Source organism: Fistularia commersonii, chromosome 33, assembly GCF_037954325.1.
Source record: "Fistularia commersonii isolate RoL2024-O1a breed Wild chromosome 33, RoL_Fcom_v1.0, whole genome shotgun sequence".
Taxonomy (NCBI): domain Eukaryota; kingdom Metazoa; phylum Chordata; class Actinopteri; order Syngnathiformes; family Fistulariidae; genus Fistularia; species Fistularia commersonii.
Window position 1 is genome coordinate 7,541,240 of NC_141316.1, and position 16,917 is coordinate 7,558,156.

Here is a 16,917-nt window from a genome sequence, read left to right on the forward strand (position 1 = left end):
TTCAACTTATTCGAAGAACTGAGTAAAAATAATAGCTGAAAATGCAGGCATTCTTGGAATAGAAGGATTTGAAGGACCAGCAAAGGGAGGCTGTCGAAAGTGTGGAAATTGAAATAAACATAAATCGGTCCGTAGGATGGACAGAAGTGCATCATGAGCAGTGGGATTGAAACACAAAGACCAGGTACTGCCGAGCAGACTGACGACTGGAAAATTACCATTATTGCTCTGATTACTGCGGAAAATAACCCCGCAGGATTTCGCGATCATTTTCGCACAAAGGTCGAAACGGTGGAGCTTAGGCTACGAAAAAGATGCATGTGAAAGATGTGCTGACGATGTGATTGCAAAGCTGAGCAGGTCATGGGGAGGAATGAACACCGAACAGCATGCTGGGCCACGGAGGGGGAGCATATGGTGAAGAATTGCACGATTTGAGGGTTAACAAGCTATTAAAACAGTTAATCTTCATGTGACGTCACTGCCGCGTTACCGAATCGATGGACAACGCGTACGTCATCGTTGTAGTCCACCTTGTGACATCACGGACTACAACGTTGAGACAATCAAGACTTCATCAATAAAAAGAATTTCAAAGAATAACAGCGACTGCTGTTTTATAGACGAGAAGAGAATAATAAAGACGACTATTTTGCTATTACATCATGGAACACCTTTTGGAGAACAAAATACAGAAATAGAGGACAGCTCTCAGTTTGCCTGCTAGTACCAAACCCCGCTATCAAGAACAGTCAACTGAGAACTAAAAACATTTGTAATTAAGTATCTGAAGAGCTTTAAGGAAAATATGGTGGGATTTTTTAGAATACATCAGGAGTGTCAAATTAATTTTCATAATGGTTGCCCTCAAAGGGAAGCATGTAACGGTAACAATATAAATGTAACTAAAAGAAACCAAATCTAATGTAAAATAAATGTAACTACTCCTCAATGTTAAATAACTATGAAAAATGTTATATATGCCTTCCAATCACTCTTGAAACAGCCTTCTATCTGCATCAACTTTTCTCTTCCTGGACATTTAGGGATCATTTTTGACACTATATTTCATTGTATTTCTTATCTATTATTGTTATGTTTTACTTGAAACTCTGGCACAACAATTTCCTTCGGGATGAATAAAGTTGTTCCTATTCTCATTCTTATTATTCTTATTTGCAATTCTCACTTCCACTTGTCAAACATGGCATTGATGTAGATACACTAATGGCGGGATGCCGTCACTTTGCGGGTAACATGATCGCCATAAATTGTGTGAAATGTAGTTTATGGTTAATGCACACTTCTGACTTATTTATTTTAAGAAGACAATCAGACCAGGAGAAAGACAATCAGACCAAATGTGGCCCCTACATGTTACTGTTGGATCTGTGTGCTCTTTCTTGACCCTGATCTAGAACATGATGGCGATTGGGAAGTGCAACAAGAATGACCACCCACACGTGGCAGATAAACATCCTCTATGTAGTCCAGGTGGAAGCCAGTTTTGTAGAAGCTTCTGAAGTGCTATGACACGATCAAGCATAAAAAAAAAGGAAAAAAACCTGGTGAAACTGCTCGTTCTGGATAAGAAGTGCAGAAAACGGGGAAAATGCCACAGCGCTAGATGTCCGGAATAATCATTTCAACAAGAATGCTTGGGAAAGATGCCGGCAAGCCTGAAAAATACTGACAGATTGCTTTGATATCACACATTTTTAATGAAACAGAGTGTGTGGTCAATGGAGAATTAATGCACAATTGCTATGGTGACTGCATAGAAAGTAAATAACTTACTAGTTTACTACCGATTATATTTCTTTAATGGGTAAATGCAACTAAAAAATGAAATACCTTGCAGGAATATTAAAAGCAGGTTAGAGTGTAGACAGTACCAAGCAGATGAAACTTTTTTTTTTTAAAAGAACAACGGATTTATAGTGGACGTTTGGAAGTAGAAGATGTTAAATACATCCGATGGATTCAAAACGAATGTAAAAGAGGAAGAATTCCCGCCTGTTTACCGATGGACGGTTGCAAGATGCGAATGTAAACAACAGAGAAAAGAGGTGAGAGAAAAGGGTGAGTTTTCATGTGAAGCTCATTTTGTGTGGTAATTTAAAACTATTGACAAATAATCATATGCCCAATCATTTTACTTCAGAAGGCACTTAAAGGCTCTCTAATGCAGCCTGCAGGAAAACGCTGAACACTGCATGTGAGAGTTGAGAATCTGGGACTTGGACTGCGTGAGGCTGCAAACCCGGCTCCTTGTTGAAGCTCAGTCAGAGTCTTGTGTATTCTCCGTCATGTATCTGCTCACTAACTGGTGATGGTCAAAGGCAGGGAAGAAAAACTGATGGAAAAACTGATGGAGCATCTGGGTCCAAAGGTCCGCTTCCTCGCTTTTGTCCTGTTCTGAAATGGCTTGTGTATCATTTTCTTCATCCGTGTGCTCTGGAGGAAATATGTTTAGTAAAGTATGAGCAAGGTTAGGACTGTAAACCAGAGGGTAAATTGCCATCTACCTGAGAATTTAGCACAACCTTGGTTGACACTCAAAATCACAGAATGAGAGAAAATTTAATGAAATATTACTCAGCATGTTTGGCTTCAATGGTGCGTTTTTTTGTTTTTTTTTTGGAAACAATGAAAACCACGGAAATAAAAGGATCTAAGAGACAAACCTGCAGACTGAGATGTTTTATCGAGCTCTTGTTGAATATCCACTTGTTGTGCAGAACCTAATTCGGATGCATCGCTGAGTCCCGTTTCCTATTTATGGAAATGTTGAAAAGCAATTAAAATCATTTAATTCATAAAAATAGTGCTTTCTAACTGTGGAGTGATTGAAAATGTGGACTAATTGGTTGATGCTACTCACATCCGATGACTTCAGGTTGGAGTCGTCGGATGAGGTGGGCGATTCCACAGGAGCCGCCGCCTTTGACCAAGCGAACCTTTTGTTAGTTCTGATTAGCTAAAGTGCCAAATGCATTCTTTCAAAGAGACGATCTAACCGTCTGGGCAGAGCTGACAGCGGCCTCCTCTTCGCTGGAATTCTCTCCGGACTCTTCGTCGGTGCAGGACGGGGACAGGTCGGAGTCGGAGTCTTCGGGAACCAGCTTGTACTTCGCCTCCGCACAGCCGAGAAGAGCCTCGAAGAACTCCAAGAAGGTGATCTGCGGCGAGACGGGGGGGCCACGGCGAGCGGGAGTCAGAGGGGGGAGGGAAGAGCGAATGATCGTGAATGACGGAACGGTGTGACCAAAGCATCCGGTCAGACCTCTTGGTCCATGCAGGAGGACGGGTTGCCGATGTCGGAGCTCTCGGCGGTGATGATCTCGAGTGACCTTCCTGTGGTCAGTTTACTGTCGAAAAGACCGAGATCCTGGAAGGGAGTCAACATTGCTGCAAAGGTCAGCGGGTATATTTTATTTATTTGTATTTATGTTCATGATTGTGGCAACTGCAGTCCTACGGCGACAAGAAAACCATTATATTTCCTGTTTATTTGTTTTTTGAAAAAAGTGATGCAAATTGCCCGTATACAGCGGCCCCTGAAGATACCAATCGCTTTATAGATGAATATTTTAAGACATGAAGTGTGATTCGAGCATTTGATCCTTGAAATACAAAAAAAAAAAAAAAATTTGATCGATGCACGGCAAGTGAGCTCCCACAACTCGAACGCTTGATGACGCCGCCGCATCATCTGAATTAGCGCTGCTTGCCGCTCTTACCTTGAGAAACGCCTCGCACCTTCCAGCATCCCTTGTCCGTCCGGGTAGTTAATACTGTACACATATCTCGTGTTGTTTTCCTATCTCTTGTGTGGCATCATTTTATATTTTTGTGCTTATTTTGTGTATTTTTTTTTAATAATCATCATCATGTGCCCTAGCAAGTGGTGAACCCAGAAAGAAGATGTTTTCTATGGAAATTAACCACGAAATAATAGCGAAGCACAAACATTATTTTATTTTATTTTATTTTTGTCATTGTCACTTTATTTATAATGTCGTTTAGCTCTGGTTGTGTATTTTTCACCCTTACTGTTCGTTTATGTTGTCCATTATTATTCCTGATGTTATTGCTGTCTTCCGTCTCTCTATTTATATTTATGTTCATATTTATTTTCCTTTATTTTTTGTAACTATGATCAATACACTTTATCTTATATTGCACGTAGGAGGGTGGAGTTTCTTTTCTGTTGGAAAAATAATCAACATATGAACCCACTTCTGGAAGGAATTAAATAGGTATCATAAGGGACCACTGTACTTGCAGATGTCAATAGGCGTTACTGTGGAGGTTCTCGGTCATCCAGGTCATGGGGAATTCTTGTCCAAATCTTCTTGTCGCAGCAACTGGACTTGAATTTCTTCAGAATTTCTTCTGCAGTTCTTCAGAAGTGGGTGAAACATCTTCAAGTGAAGAAATTCAAATCCAGTTGCCACGGCAAGAATCGGCGTTCCTATTTTTCAACCGGCTGTCCATTCAATTAAAAAAGCTTTAATTCAAATGTCCGTGGATATTTTGCGAGAAGGAGTTTTTAAGTTTATGATCTTAATTTATTTCCTAACATCATACCTTGAAGATCCACAGCAGGTGGCGGCAGGTGATGGGAGAGTCACATCTGGCGCCGCCGCTGACCGTGCTATAAGTCTGATAGATCTCCCAACATTTCATGAAGTATCTTTCAGCCACCACTGCACGTCCCGGCTCCCGAAACAGGAAGCCTGAGTCAACAGAGGATTAGCTAATAATAATCAATCGATCCGTATTCGAGTTTTTATCAGATTTTCCACAGATTTGCGACGTAGCTCACACCTTTTACGTTCTTAGCGTTGGGAAGGATGTCCTCTGTGACAAGTTTGCAAAAGCAGGCCGCCAGAGGGTATTTTTGCGATCTGGAATTAAGGACACGCTGTTTGTTTTCTCACATTCTGAAGGTGAGTTACAAAAATGCCGATATTTCGTCGTCAATCCACAAACGCCTGGGTTGTTCCCGTCTGTCTTACTCTCTAATTCCCAATTTGAGGGATAAACCAAATCTGTGCCAAGGATGTCACGTTAATGACCCCATCTTTTGGTTGGTTTTTGAGTATTTATTTTAGCCGCAGGAGCGCTTTGCTACTCTCGTCTTGCTAAAGCATGCAGGCAAGTAAAGCACTCCGGCACAATTTGAGTTCCAGATTCCATTATTATTTCCAGATTCTTGGTCAGTTTTCTGCTTACACCATATCCTGATGGTAGAGATGGTAGGCGGTGATCACCAGGTATCTGAGGAACTGGCAAAGCCTCACGGGAGTGAAGGGGGAGTCCGTCTCCTCAGAGCCCGAGTCCTCTGAAACACAGAGAGAGAAAACATTAAGCCCAAGCTGTCAACTTCACGGATTTAGTAGAAACGGGAAAGGTTTTGATTGCCGTCCCCCTTCACCTCTTATATAAAACTCTAGCTGTGTCAGAGTGATGCCATGATGGTGGATGTGACAGTCTTTTAGGAGGCGCCAGAGCTGCATCCTGGACAGCAGGAAGATGTTATCGGGACACTCGGCATGGCCCAGTCTGCTGTAGAAACTGTAGATTGACTTCAGCTCATTGTTGTGTCTCAGCACCACGAACTCCACCTGTTACACGCAGAACAATATCGGGGCGGATATTTGGAAATAAGTTCACGTGGAGTCCGATGACGGGAATAAGGGAGATCAGTTCCGGACCTGTTTGGTCTCTGAGTCTCGTTTTGCCTCTGGGAATTTGTCCAGAAGACGTTGTATGTTCACGATCATGTCTTGTCCCACCACAGGCGGTTCCTTTCCAGACTGGGGAAACGCACCTGGCGGTATACAAAAATGTAAGATCGAAATATTTAAATTGAGTACGGTCATTGCCGTTTTTTTTCGCCGATGGTGAAAAAAGGGATATTGTTCACTAATGTGCGTTTACAGTGCAGATTTGGTGGCTGGTTTCCACCCAGGTTGGGGGTTATCATCCGATCCTCCACAAACTCTCCTTCAAAAGACTGCCCATCCTTGAAGGTGAACGTTCCCTGTGACAAATGCAGAAATAAAAAAAATGTAAAAAAAAAATCACAAGATGCCTGGATGTCCATCCATCCATCTCTCTGTCCATCCGTCTTTCCATCCATCTGTCTATCTATCTATCCGTCCATCTTCTGCCGTTTATCAATTGGGCTGGTCAATCGCAGGGCCACATATACAGACAAACAACCACTCACTCACTCATTTGGGGCAAATTTCCCCAAAATTTTCCAATTAACCTGCTGCATGTTTTTGGACTGTCGGAGGAAAATGGCTAACCCGGAGGAAATAGGTCTTAAATTGCTCCAATTTGGTGTTATTGTTAAATAACACCTCGGGTCTCACAGAAAAAAAACAGTAAATCAATAATGAATACGCTTCCATTAACCTGCCCATGTTTTTTGTTGTTCCTCCATTGTCCTTGGTAAACGGCGCCGCCGGCGTAGTGAAAGGTCCCCTGTCCGTGCCTCTGACCCCGGACAAACTCCCCGGTGTACTGATTGCTTTGGCAGTACTGGGATCCAAGCATTCGCCTCATGATCCACACATGCCTGCCTCGCCCGTGCTGCCAGAAGAGAGACCGCAAAACCATTAACAGACAAGTGCAAGGATGATTTAACCGAGCCTCGTCCAACCAGAGTTACATAGAGCGGCTGTTCTGTACGTTTTATCATACCGGAAGTCCGTCTTTCCACTCGCCGACATATTCCTGTCCCGTGTTCAGCCACTTCATCGTGCCCTCTCCGTTTCTCAGGTTGTTATTCCACTGGCCGGAGTAAGTGTTTCCAGAGGGGTAACTGTCAGGGGACGAGCTTTGGCTTCAGCTGAATGTTTTTCCACTGGGAGTTCATATTCCAAAAAGTACATCGGCCTACCATCTCACTCCCCATCCCTCTCTGTTGTTCATCACCCAATCGCCTTTGTACCAAGATGTCTTATCCTGGTTATAGTAAACCGCACCCTTACAGAGAAAGGAAAAATTAAAAAACCAAATATTCTAAAACTCCCGGGACGCATTGGTGGATCGTACCTTTCCGTGCCTCTTGCTCTGATGCCATTGGCCGCTGTACGACACAGCATTCGTGGCACTTTTGTAGGTGCCGTTGCCCTGCCGTAAGCCGTTGTGCACGTCGCCTTCGTAGGAGCTGCCGTCCGGCCACGTGTAAGCGCCGTGGCCCATCGGCATGTTGCACACAAAATCCCCCTTTCGGAGAAGAGACGTCAATGTACTTGGTGATGCCGTGGATCTTCCCAATGCAGATCTATTTTTGCCTTGTTGGTATTTGTATTTGACTACATGTTGAGGTGCATTGTGAATCACAGCACTGTATAGCCATACATTTGTGACAATAAACTTATGTTCTCTTTATTATTGTCGCTTCTGACCTCATATTTCACTCCGTCCGCCCATGTGAAGACGCCAACTCCATCCATAAGTCCCATGGAGAACATACCCTTGAAAACATTGGATGCACGGTATCATGCCTGAAATTTGTTGGAAAACACTCGGGCCCAAAGTGCAAGACGTAACAGGATATATTTGCATTTGCAAACTGATTGAGGTCAATCTAATGTATGGAGGCATTGTTTACAAGAATAACATGCTTTGGGATGAAAAGCACATTTGTACTTAAACTGAACAGTTACAGTTTATATATGAAAATATATAGCAAATGTTGATGCATAAAAGTATTTATGTATTTATTTTTCCATGTGTAACTTTAATTGCACACATAGTCTAAAAAATAGACGCATCATTAACTATAATAAAATACTTTTGCTTGAATTGAACAATTATATATATATATATATATATAGTTAAACTTGATTAAAGTGTGAAAGTGTTTAACATTAAAGTGTTTTTTATTTGCTTATTCTGTTTCTATGTGTAAATTTACATTGTATACATGGCCTAATAAATAGAGGCATCATCAACAATGATAAAATGATTAATTATTAATCATTAGTAAGAAAAGCACATTTTGACTTGAACTGAACAATTAAGTTTCACACGTTAATCTCTTAGCATAAAATTGTTTTTTTTTATTTGCTTATTTTACTTCCATGTGTAGCTTCACCTTGCACACATGGCCTCATAAATAGATGAATCATTAAAAATAATAACATTACTAGTAAGAAATGCACATTTTGACTTGAACAAGTTTTATATATATTTATAATACATTATAGTCAATGATTAAGCATTAAAATCTTAAAATGCTTTTTATTTGCATGTGTAACTTGACCTTGCACACATGGCCTGATAGACGCAACACACAATATTAAAATGATTAATTATTGGTAAGAAAAGCCCATAGCACATTTTGACTTGAACATTTAAGATTCACGTTTATATTTGTGAAAAAAAAATTTAAAAAATGTGGTTGATCTTGATGAATTCAATTATTTTATTTCCATGCGTAACTTTACCTTTCACACATGGCCTAATAGACACAACATTCACAATATTAGAATTATTAAGAAAAGCACATAGCACATTTTGACTTGAACTGAACAATTAAGCTTCACATTTGTAAAAAAAAAAAATGTGGTTAATCTTGATGAATTCAATTATTTTATTTCCATGCGTAACTTTACCTTGTACACATGGCCTCCTTCAAAACAAACAACGCCCTCCCCGTGATATTGGCCATCGCTGGTCTCCCCTTCATATCTGCCACAGAAACAGCGATCAGCACAAACGACACTGCAACTTTAAACCTCTTGGAAACATCTCCAAGCTGTTGGAAACAGCCTCTTGGAAACATCTCCAAGCTGTTTCCAAGAGGCTTTCTGCAGCGATGCTCTCACCTCAGTGCGTTCAGGGCGAACAGCGCAGAAACCCGGGGAGCTCCCGCCTCCTCGGCCGCTTCGCCTGCTTCTGCTCCGTTCAGGCTCGACGTGCTGCTCGAAAGCTTCCCATTCCCCTCTCTGTCCTCGATTGCATGCGGCATGTCTGCGTTTTACCTTTGTTTACAGCTCTTCATCGAAGATTCCCCCCTTGTTTTTGTTATCCCCACTCCATCGCGTATCCATGGCAACGGTAAAGGACGCTGATAAACTACGGCAGTCGCGATGGGTCAAAAAGGACAGTTTTCTAACGTCTTTCAGAAAAACAGCTTGCAAATTGAAACACTTATTTTTATTCCATTTATCTCATTTCGGGAGTTGCCACAGCTAATCAACCTTTTCCATCTAACTCCATTCTAATCACTGGAGGTTTCTTGCAGCACCAACTTCCTGATTCAACCAGCAGAGCCACAGATACCCATTCAGGATTACCAGCAGTGTGTGTTTGGACCGCAGGAGGAAACCGACGCCAACACCGCACAGAAATGCCTTCTTGCTGTTCGGAGGAAGTGCTGACCTCTGCGCCGCCATGCAGCCACAGGAGAACTACTTCTTTTCCCCTGGATTTTTTCCCTTCAGGGGTCACCACGGTGAATCAACCTTCACCATCTAACCAAATTCCTCACTCACTGCATCCCTAAATCCTCCTTGGTCTTCCTCTAGACCTCCAATGCCAGTATCAGTTACTCTCCCTCTGTCAGGGTCTCACACCTGGGTTCAATTCATAATCAGCGCCAGGGGAACCACACCACCAGAAGTGGAGTTAGATCAAGTCTCTTTATTTCAGACCGGTACTTCCCCGAGTCCATGGTGGCCGGGGGATTCCTGGTGGTCAGGGTTGTTGGACAACCACAATCCCCCGGCGCCAGGGGGAGCGTGCCGCTGCCCTTTATAGGGATCTTGATTAGCGGCCGCTGCTGCAGCTGGCGCCGATTACGAATTGAACCCAGGTGTGAGACCCTGACAGTACCGCCGGAGAATTGCGATTCTCCACCCAACCCTGCGAAACCACCTTGTTGACCACCGGACCCCGACCCTGCGAGAGCCCCCTCTGGACCTTCGGACCCTGACCTCGTGGGACCCCCTGGTGGACCACCTGACCCTGTCTGAGATCCTGCCTTGACCCAGCCCTGCCTGCCACCCTGCCTGGGGCCCGTCCTGGGGAGACCCAGCCTTGTGCGACTCTGTCTCAGGGCCAGGGAATTGCCAGCGACACCCTACCTGCCTGTCTACCAAATAAAGCGCTTCAACCCTGATTTCAGCCTCGAAGGTGTGGTTCCCTGCCCGAGTCCGCCGCCGTGACACCCTCTGTCCATGACCCCACCATCTCTGACCTTCTCTCCAAAACATCTAACATGTGCATTCCTGATCCTATCCGTCCTGGTCACTCCCAAAGAGAAGCTCAACATCTTCATCTCGGCGATCTCAAGCTCTGCCTCCTGTGTTTGTAGCGCAAACACCATGGCTGGTCTCACCACTGTCTTGTGCACCTTTCCTCTCATTCTGGCTATTCTTCTCATTGTAACCCTGACACTTTTCTCCACCCATTCGAACCTCTTGTCTACACTGACTGAGAACCTGAAATCCTCCAACGTCTTGATCTCCACTCCCTGTAGCTCCTCTCTTTCACACACATATTGTCTTTCTGTGACTAACCTTCATTCCTCTCCTTTCCAGCGCATACCTCCACCTCTCTAGATTTTCCTAATCCTGCTCTCACTCCAGATGTCATCTGCAAACCTCACTGTTGATGAAGATTCCTGTCTACCCTCATCTGTCGGCCTGTCCATCACTAAAAGTCAGAATAAATCCACAAATCAAAACTAGAAAAGATGAAGTTCTAAAAAGGTAAGAAAGCACCACAGGAAGGTGTTTGAGGGATTCCTGGTTAGGATCTTCAAATCGTTGTACTTTTGACCTTAAAACACTTTATAGCCTTGACTTTGACACTTTATAGTTTTACTTGTATTTCTTACTATCCCTCTGTTTTTTTTTTACAACCTCCTAATATTATTATGTTTTTACTTGAAACTCTGACACAACAATTTCCTTCGGGATAAATAAAGTTGTTCTTATTCTTCAGAGGAAGAGTGACTTTGCTATAAACATCTGAAATTGTTCACAACCCCAAGAAATTAAAATAAAAATGAATTGATCATTTTGTCAACCTTGTGCCGCTATATGAGACTTCAGCGTATGACCTGTAAATTAACACACATATATGTTTAGACGGAGCGCCAAAGCACAGGTGTAATAACACCTCAATGTAAATAATGTATGTTTACTTTTGGCAACAGAGGTGCTGCTTATCGTCAGCTTGAAATAAAGAATGATGCCTGTCTTGTTGTTTATTTTCATAATACCGAGATTCAAAAATATTTTTAAAAATGTGGAAAAATACCCGAACAATCATTTGAACAATGCAAATAAACAGTAATCACACAGTCATACGTATAGCCGAATAATATCAGTCACATTGCGAATCCGTCCTGGGAAAGGACCTTCCCAAGTTGTCGTCGTCAATCCGGTGAAATGATATCCAGGCTCGCCAGGTGTCTCATGGTGGGCCTGCCGTGGGGACAGTTCCACGGCTGCTCGATCTCGCCCATGTGAACCACCAGCTTCTTCATTTCGCTGGCGCTCAGGGCGGTGCCGATCATAATCTGCGGAAGGATGCGGACGATAAGCGGGGAAACGTCGACGTCACCGAAACGCCCCGCGGGAACTCACAGATTTCCGACAGGCTCTGGAGGCGAACATCTGCCTGACGCGGGACGGCCGACACATGACCCCGGGGCTGTCGCTCAACATGAAGATGAGCTCCTCGATGTCCGCCGGACCGAAAGTCCAGTTCTTACTGGTGGGAAGGGACACCAGCTTCACTCTCTCCATCACCTGGGCTACATTCACGAGGAAAAAAAAGTACGTGAGACAATCCGAAGGGAAAATCTGATCGTATTTCAACCATCCACGTGTGAACGTTCATACCGTCCTCGTCAATCAAAAACTCAAAGCCGTTCTTTCTGAAAATGTCGATGTTTTCCATCAGTGTGTTCTCGCTGACAGCGGTGAGGTGAAGCTTCTGGGGGCTGCAAAAAAACAGAAATCCCAAGCAATTTACAGTCGCACAAACAGAATTCTCCATCTAAATTTAAATCGACCCGCGAACAAGCCTCGGTGCACAAACACAACAATAAACAAACTCAAGGGCATTCCGCAAAGCGACAGGCGTGCGTTTGTTTACATCGTTCATTCTCCATTTTTATGCTTTTTCTCTGTAAGTTAGCCCTCATTGTGGCTCCCTAAAAGTTCAAAATGCTAGTGCTAGCGGTGTGAAGACGAAGTTAAGAATTACAGTCGATCCGAAGAAGGAAATAATAGCTAAATATGACAGCGGTGATTGTGATTCAGATCTCACCAAGCAATACAATATGAATAAGTTAACAAAGGTGTGCTAAAGAAGTCTGATACAGCAAAAAGATCGACCACGTTAATGAAGCAAAGGTCTCAAGTCATAGAAGAGGAAGAAAAGCTATTAGTTTGGATTATGAAAGATAGCTAGCTGGGGCTAGCGTTAGCGAGGGTTTCATGTGTGGGAAGGCTTTACTTTTGCTGATTTAGTGAAGGAAACGCAGAGTACTGATGCTGCAAGAAGAGAAAGAGCACCAGAAACACAGCAATAATTAAAGTTATCTTTAATTTCTTTCGGTATTTTTACCACGAATGAACTGAATGTTTCTTCGGGCGGGAAAGCGGATCAATCTGTCTTTTTTCTTTTTGTTTCATGAACGGGGTCAATTAAATTAAATTCTGAGGGAAGAGGTTCTGCTGTAGCTGGAATGCATTTGGGTTTGGGATCATATTCTTACGCAATGAGTTTCTGTCCTTGGAGCACCGTGTGCTTCTGCAGCATCTCAAAGTTGTACTTCTCATCCGTGGCGTGCTGGTCTATCATGAAGATGTCCGAGTTGAGTTTGGTGATGATGAAGCCCAGGTTAAACTGACCGATGATCTCCATCTCTCTGAACATGTCCTTGCTATCGGGACCAAAGAGAGGAATTTGAAACAAACGAGAAAAATCAGACGCCACGTCCATTAAAAACAAGCTTTTAAAAATACATGTAATCCCGCTTGGACAGGAAAGCTACCTGATCTCCCTCTTGAGCTCTTCCTCTGCACTTTGGTTTTCTCCAGGGTTGATTTTGGCCCTGAAGCGTCGGTACTGCAGTTCTCCACGTGCACTTTTTTTCTGCTGGTCCTGTAACCGTCTGATCTTCCTTACCAGCTCTGGTAAAGAAAACTGGAGAGTCACGGCTCTCTTCTTTAAGCGGGCTGGAGCGTCCACGCAGGAAGAGGAGAAGCCCTCGACGCCGTTTGAAAGTGAGGTGGCTTTAAGTTCAGAGAGAAAACTTAGATTGTCATTCCTGACTCTCTTGGCATTCGGGCCGGCAGAGCCGTGCTCATCGTCGCTGCTCGGATCCATTTGCGGTCCCGACTCGCACGTCTCTGCAGCCGTGTCGTTTTCTATACAAAACTCATCCATCGACACATCGGGGGACTCTTGGTCGGAACACGGACGATCCGAAGCTGCCGTGGAGTCACGACCGACCAGATTGATATCCCTGTCGGAGTCTGTTTCCGTGCTCGCCGCTCTGCCGTACCTGAACCCATCGAGCGCTGACTTCCCCCCAGCAGAACGTGTGGTAGAATCCATTCTAGACGCTGCATGCGATTTGACGCCTGGGTCGCAGCTGGGGCGTTTCCCGCTACTACCGAAAAAAGACTTGAGTGTTTTCTGACTTTGGCCACCTTTGGCGGCTTTCGCCACGTTGGACTGGAGGCCGGAGCTGGAAGTGTAGCGACTTGAAAAAGAGGCTTTGAGGCCGGCCAGGTTCAGTGACGACTTTGGGCTCGGAGACTCGGGTTCCGTATTCTCTCCTGGTTCAGGAGAGTTGTCACCGGAGCGCAGGACAGGACACAGCGATGGACCGGAAGCTACAGACAAACACAACTCTCACTTATGTGGCCTCATTGTAATGATTAACTTCTCTGCTAATACGGCAGCTAAACGTTGAAACAAATGAATAAAAATCTTACCGGTGCCGGGTATCTGTGTGTAATTCAGGCTAACTTTATTAACCCCGGACTCAAACATGCTGACGAGCGAAGTCTTTATAACGGCTAACAAAAGTTTCTCCTCCTGGAGGAAAATCTGCCGCTTGTCCGGGGTTACGTTCACATCCACGCACTCTGAAATGGCAAATCAGAAAACAACGGAATACCGGAGAAGGCCGAGGTTGGTTTCTGGAATTCAGAGGCTATTTTCTTACCCGATGAGACGGCTATGTTCAAGGCGACAAACGGATACTGATGTCTGTTATACATATGATAGACTTCATTCACGAGTTTGATCACCTGCAAGGTGAGACAAACCAAAAAGGTCAGGCTACAAATACTTCAACATTTCCTTGTTGACCCACTTTGTGCCTCTTTACCTTCAGGGGATCACACGGTCTGTTGTTGATGAAAAAGAACTGTCTGTCGGTGGCGCTTCTCCCAACACCGTGTTCTCCTTGTGAGACAAACCCTGAGATGCTGCCGTGCAAAAAGACTTTGTGATTAAAAACAAAACAAAACATCTGTCTTTTTCTACATCAAGAAATCCGGCAGAGCTAACACTCACTTGAAAAGTTCTCTGGGTAGGTCTGCGTCCTTAAGTCCGTATTCCTCCATAACAATTTCTGTGGGAGACACTTGCTGGAAAGGCAGAAGACTCTGCAGCTGCAGAACACAGGAAAAACATGTGAAATATATATGATAAAGTTCACCACTAGACAAATCCAATCATCTCGGAACAAACGGTTTTAAGACTCAAGGCGATAAAGAAAATAAATAAATGGCTGTCTGACCTGTTTTGGTCCAAATACAGCTCCTATGTTGTCTCTTGTTGTCTGGCTGCCACTCGTGCTAACCACCGTGCTGCGCTTCCCCTGCCCAATTTGGTTGGTGCATGTAATACGCACTCCGGTTGAAATGATGCAGTAGGACTGCAGGATGTGAACCATTTTAGTAAACTCCTGAAAGGATAGAAAAAAAAAAATCATTAAGAGTGGCGATGGCAACCGTGACGTAATAAGCATACACGTGTAAAAAAATCCTAAATACATGTGCATATAAAACTGAATACATTTCACACGGATTCTCTTATAGGAACAGAACCAACCCTGCACGCCAGCCTTAGTTAAACAGCTCACAACAAAACCATGGATTATTACAAAGAGACATCACCACTGGGGTTGATTTTTAATTTTATTTTATGATTCCTTCAGCATGAACAGTCTCTCTAAGCCAGGGTTGTCAAACTCCAAAACACAGTGGGTCAAAATTAAAAACTGGGACAAAGTTGACAGCCAACATTGATATTACTGAAAAAAAACTTCCTCCAGATTCCTCCATTCCTCCAGAATGAAAAACAGGCAAAGACTCATCAGATTTAATGGATTACGTCGAGACTGACCTTCTTTATATTGCGTTGAAACTCCTTGTGGCGAACGGGGAGGGTGGAAAAGAGCTGCTGCAGGCTGACGGTGGTGCCTTGCTGTCGCGGCTGAGGCGACCTCTGCACCAGGTGACCTTTGTGGTCAAACACCAGCTTGGTCCCCACCTGGCAGGACTCATGGCACGTCACCACGCTCAGGTCACTGGAAGACGAAGGATAAGAGAGAATCGAGTACGCTGGATTGTGTTATTTATGTGTTTCTGAAGAACAAACCCAGCTGAATGTTATACCTCAGTGCACAAAGAGAGCTGAGGGCTTCCCCTCTGAAACCAAATGTCTCCACATGGATGAGATCAGAGAAATCCTTTAGTTTGGACGTGTGATGTTTCAGCGCTGTGAGAGAAAGAATAGGATTTATAAGCCGCAAAGACGTGCAGAGCGTCATAAGCAAACCGACACTCACTCAACCCTTCAAAATTTGCCTCTTCCACTCCTTTGCCGTTGTCTGAAACCTCCACCAGCTCAGCCCCGTAGTCTTTCAGCTTGACATCTAAAAGACAAATTCACAGAGGTCAAATAAAGCCTAACAGAGCAATCACAATAAGTCTGCATAATTGAATTCCTCACTTAAGTCCAGACAAACATCTGTTTATATCTAGGGGAAAGGGAAACACATGCTCTCCATACCAATATTGGTGGCTCCTGCATCGATGCTGTTCTCCACCAGCTCCTTGACAGCAGTGGCTAAGGTCAGCACCACCTGGCCGGAGCAGATTTGATGCACCGAGTGCTTGTCAATCGCCCTGATGGCTCCAGCCGGTTCGGAGCTGCAGGGGAGAAACAGTATGTTTACGCTTTGCATAAACACGCAGGGCGTGGCGAAACAGTGGGTTGCAGAACTCATTGAGTGTTAGCTAGCTTACCAAGCATCGGACATATTCAGGGCACAGTGCAGCAAGACCGGGTCGCGTCCTCGGGTTTTGAAGCGTTTAAGGCACGCAAAAACTAATATCTTGTCATTGCCCAAAATGGAGAAGTCCAGTTTTAGCTAATAAGCTTAAGGGAAGAATTCCACATCAGGATGTAAACACTACAAGAGCTTGCATCGAAACGTCCCGCGCTGAGCGCACGGTTTGTTGTCAAACGTCACCAATGCGCAGCGATACGCAGACAAAAAAAAAACATTACTCTTAACTTTTTGCCACTCCTTAAAAAAACAAAAACAAACTATAAACAAACTCCAATGACAACATACGTAAATACACAAATGCACAACGGCGTTAAAAGAAAATGATGCGTCTATTATTGTAAATACAGGATTGTATTTCATCATCGAGCTGACCACGCGACACTTTAGGGTACGTGCGTAAATTTTCCGACGAAGGTAAAAAACAATAATCGCCCAATAATATACCTAAGGCGCTTAAATATACCTAAAGGGATTTTTAATCCAGTTATTTTTAATTCGAGTGTAAAAACAAGAATGACAATGGGATTTTGCACAAAGCAAGATTTCCAAGCAGA

At 43.8% G+C, this 16,917-nt stretch overlaps 2 protein-coding genes across 3 annotated transcripts; both read right to left on the reverse strand.

Moving 5' to 3' along the window:
- Window positions 1–1,746: 1,746 nt before the first annotated feature.
- rsph10b (radial spoke head 10 homolog B) lies at window positions 1,747–9,613 on the reverse strand. Of its 2 annotated transcripts, XM_086140683.1 has the most exons (18): window positions 8,856–9,613; window positions 8,643–8,718; window positions 7,431–7,499; window positions 7,075–7,248; window positions 6,920–7,005; window positions 6,721–6,841; window positions 6,433–6,609; window positions 5,950–6,052; window positions 5,724–5,839; window positions 5,444–5,633; window positions 5,242–5,350; window positions 4,834–4,913; window positions 4,594–4,742; window positions 3,287–3,391; window positions 3,021–3,182; window positions 2,885–2,944; window positions 2,688–2,775; window positions 1,747–2,457 (listed from the first exon to the last, which is right to left on the reverse strand). In XM_086140683.1, exons 1-18 carry the CDS (start codon window positions 8,996–8,998, stop codon window positions 2,282–2,284), a joined length of 2,184 nt encoding a protein of 727 aa, XP_085996809.1. In that variant the 5' UTR covers window positions 8,999–9,613; the 3' UTR covers window positions 1,747–2,281. The 2 variants fall into 2 exon arrangements, with proteins under 2 accessions (XP_085996809.1, XP_085996810.1); XM_086140684.1 differs by lacking the exon at window positions 3,287–3,391.
- A 1,614-nt stretch (window positions 9,614–11,227) lies between these two features.
- Window positions 11,228–16,614, reverse strand: pms2 (PMS1 homolog 2, mismatch repair system component). Its single transcript, XM_086140851.1, has 15 exons — window positions 16,317–16,614; window positions 16,081–16,220; window positions 15,857–15,943; window positions 15,684–15,786; window positions 15,412–15,595; window positions 14,804–14,971; window positions 14,578–14,675; window positions 14,390–14,489; window positions 14,225–14,309; window positions 13,992–14,144; window positions 13,043–13,889; window positions 12,764–12,931; window positions 11,883–11,983; window positions 11,625–11,794; window positions 11,228–11,557 (listed from the first exon to the last, which is right to left on the reverse strand). Exons 1-15 carry the CDS (start codon window positions 16,328–16,330, stop codon window positions 11,414–11,416), a joined length of 2,562 nt encoding a protein of 853 aa, XP_085996977.1. The 5' UTR covers window positions 16,331–16,614; the 3' UTR covers window positions 11,228–11,413.
- Window positions 16,615–16,917: the final 303 nt, after the last annotated feature.

Bases quoted from the DNA above. Each gene is read 5' to 3' on its own strand.
- rsph10b (XM_086140683.1), bottom strand. From the start codon at position 8,998: ATGCCGCATGCAATCGAGGACAGAGAGGGGAATGGGAAGCTTTCGAGC. The intron at 6,053-6,432 runs GTTAATGGAAGC...CATTTGTCACAG, and splicing joins ACAACAAAAAACATGGGCAG to GGAACGTTCACCTTCAAGGA. The intron at 4,914-5,241 runs GTAAGCAGAAAA...CCTTAATTCCAG, and splicing joins CTCTACCATCAGGATATGGT to ATCGCAAAAATACCCTCTGG.
- pms2 (XM_086140851.1), bottom strand. The intron at 13,890-13,991 runs GTAAGATTTTTA...GTTTGTCTGTAG, and splicing joins CACACAGATACCCGGCACCG to CTTCCGGTCCATCGCTGTGT. The intron at 12,932-13,042 runs GTAGCTTTCCTG...TGGTCCCGATAG, and splicing joins GAGCTCAAGAGGGAGATCAG to CAAGGACATGTTCAGAGAGA.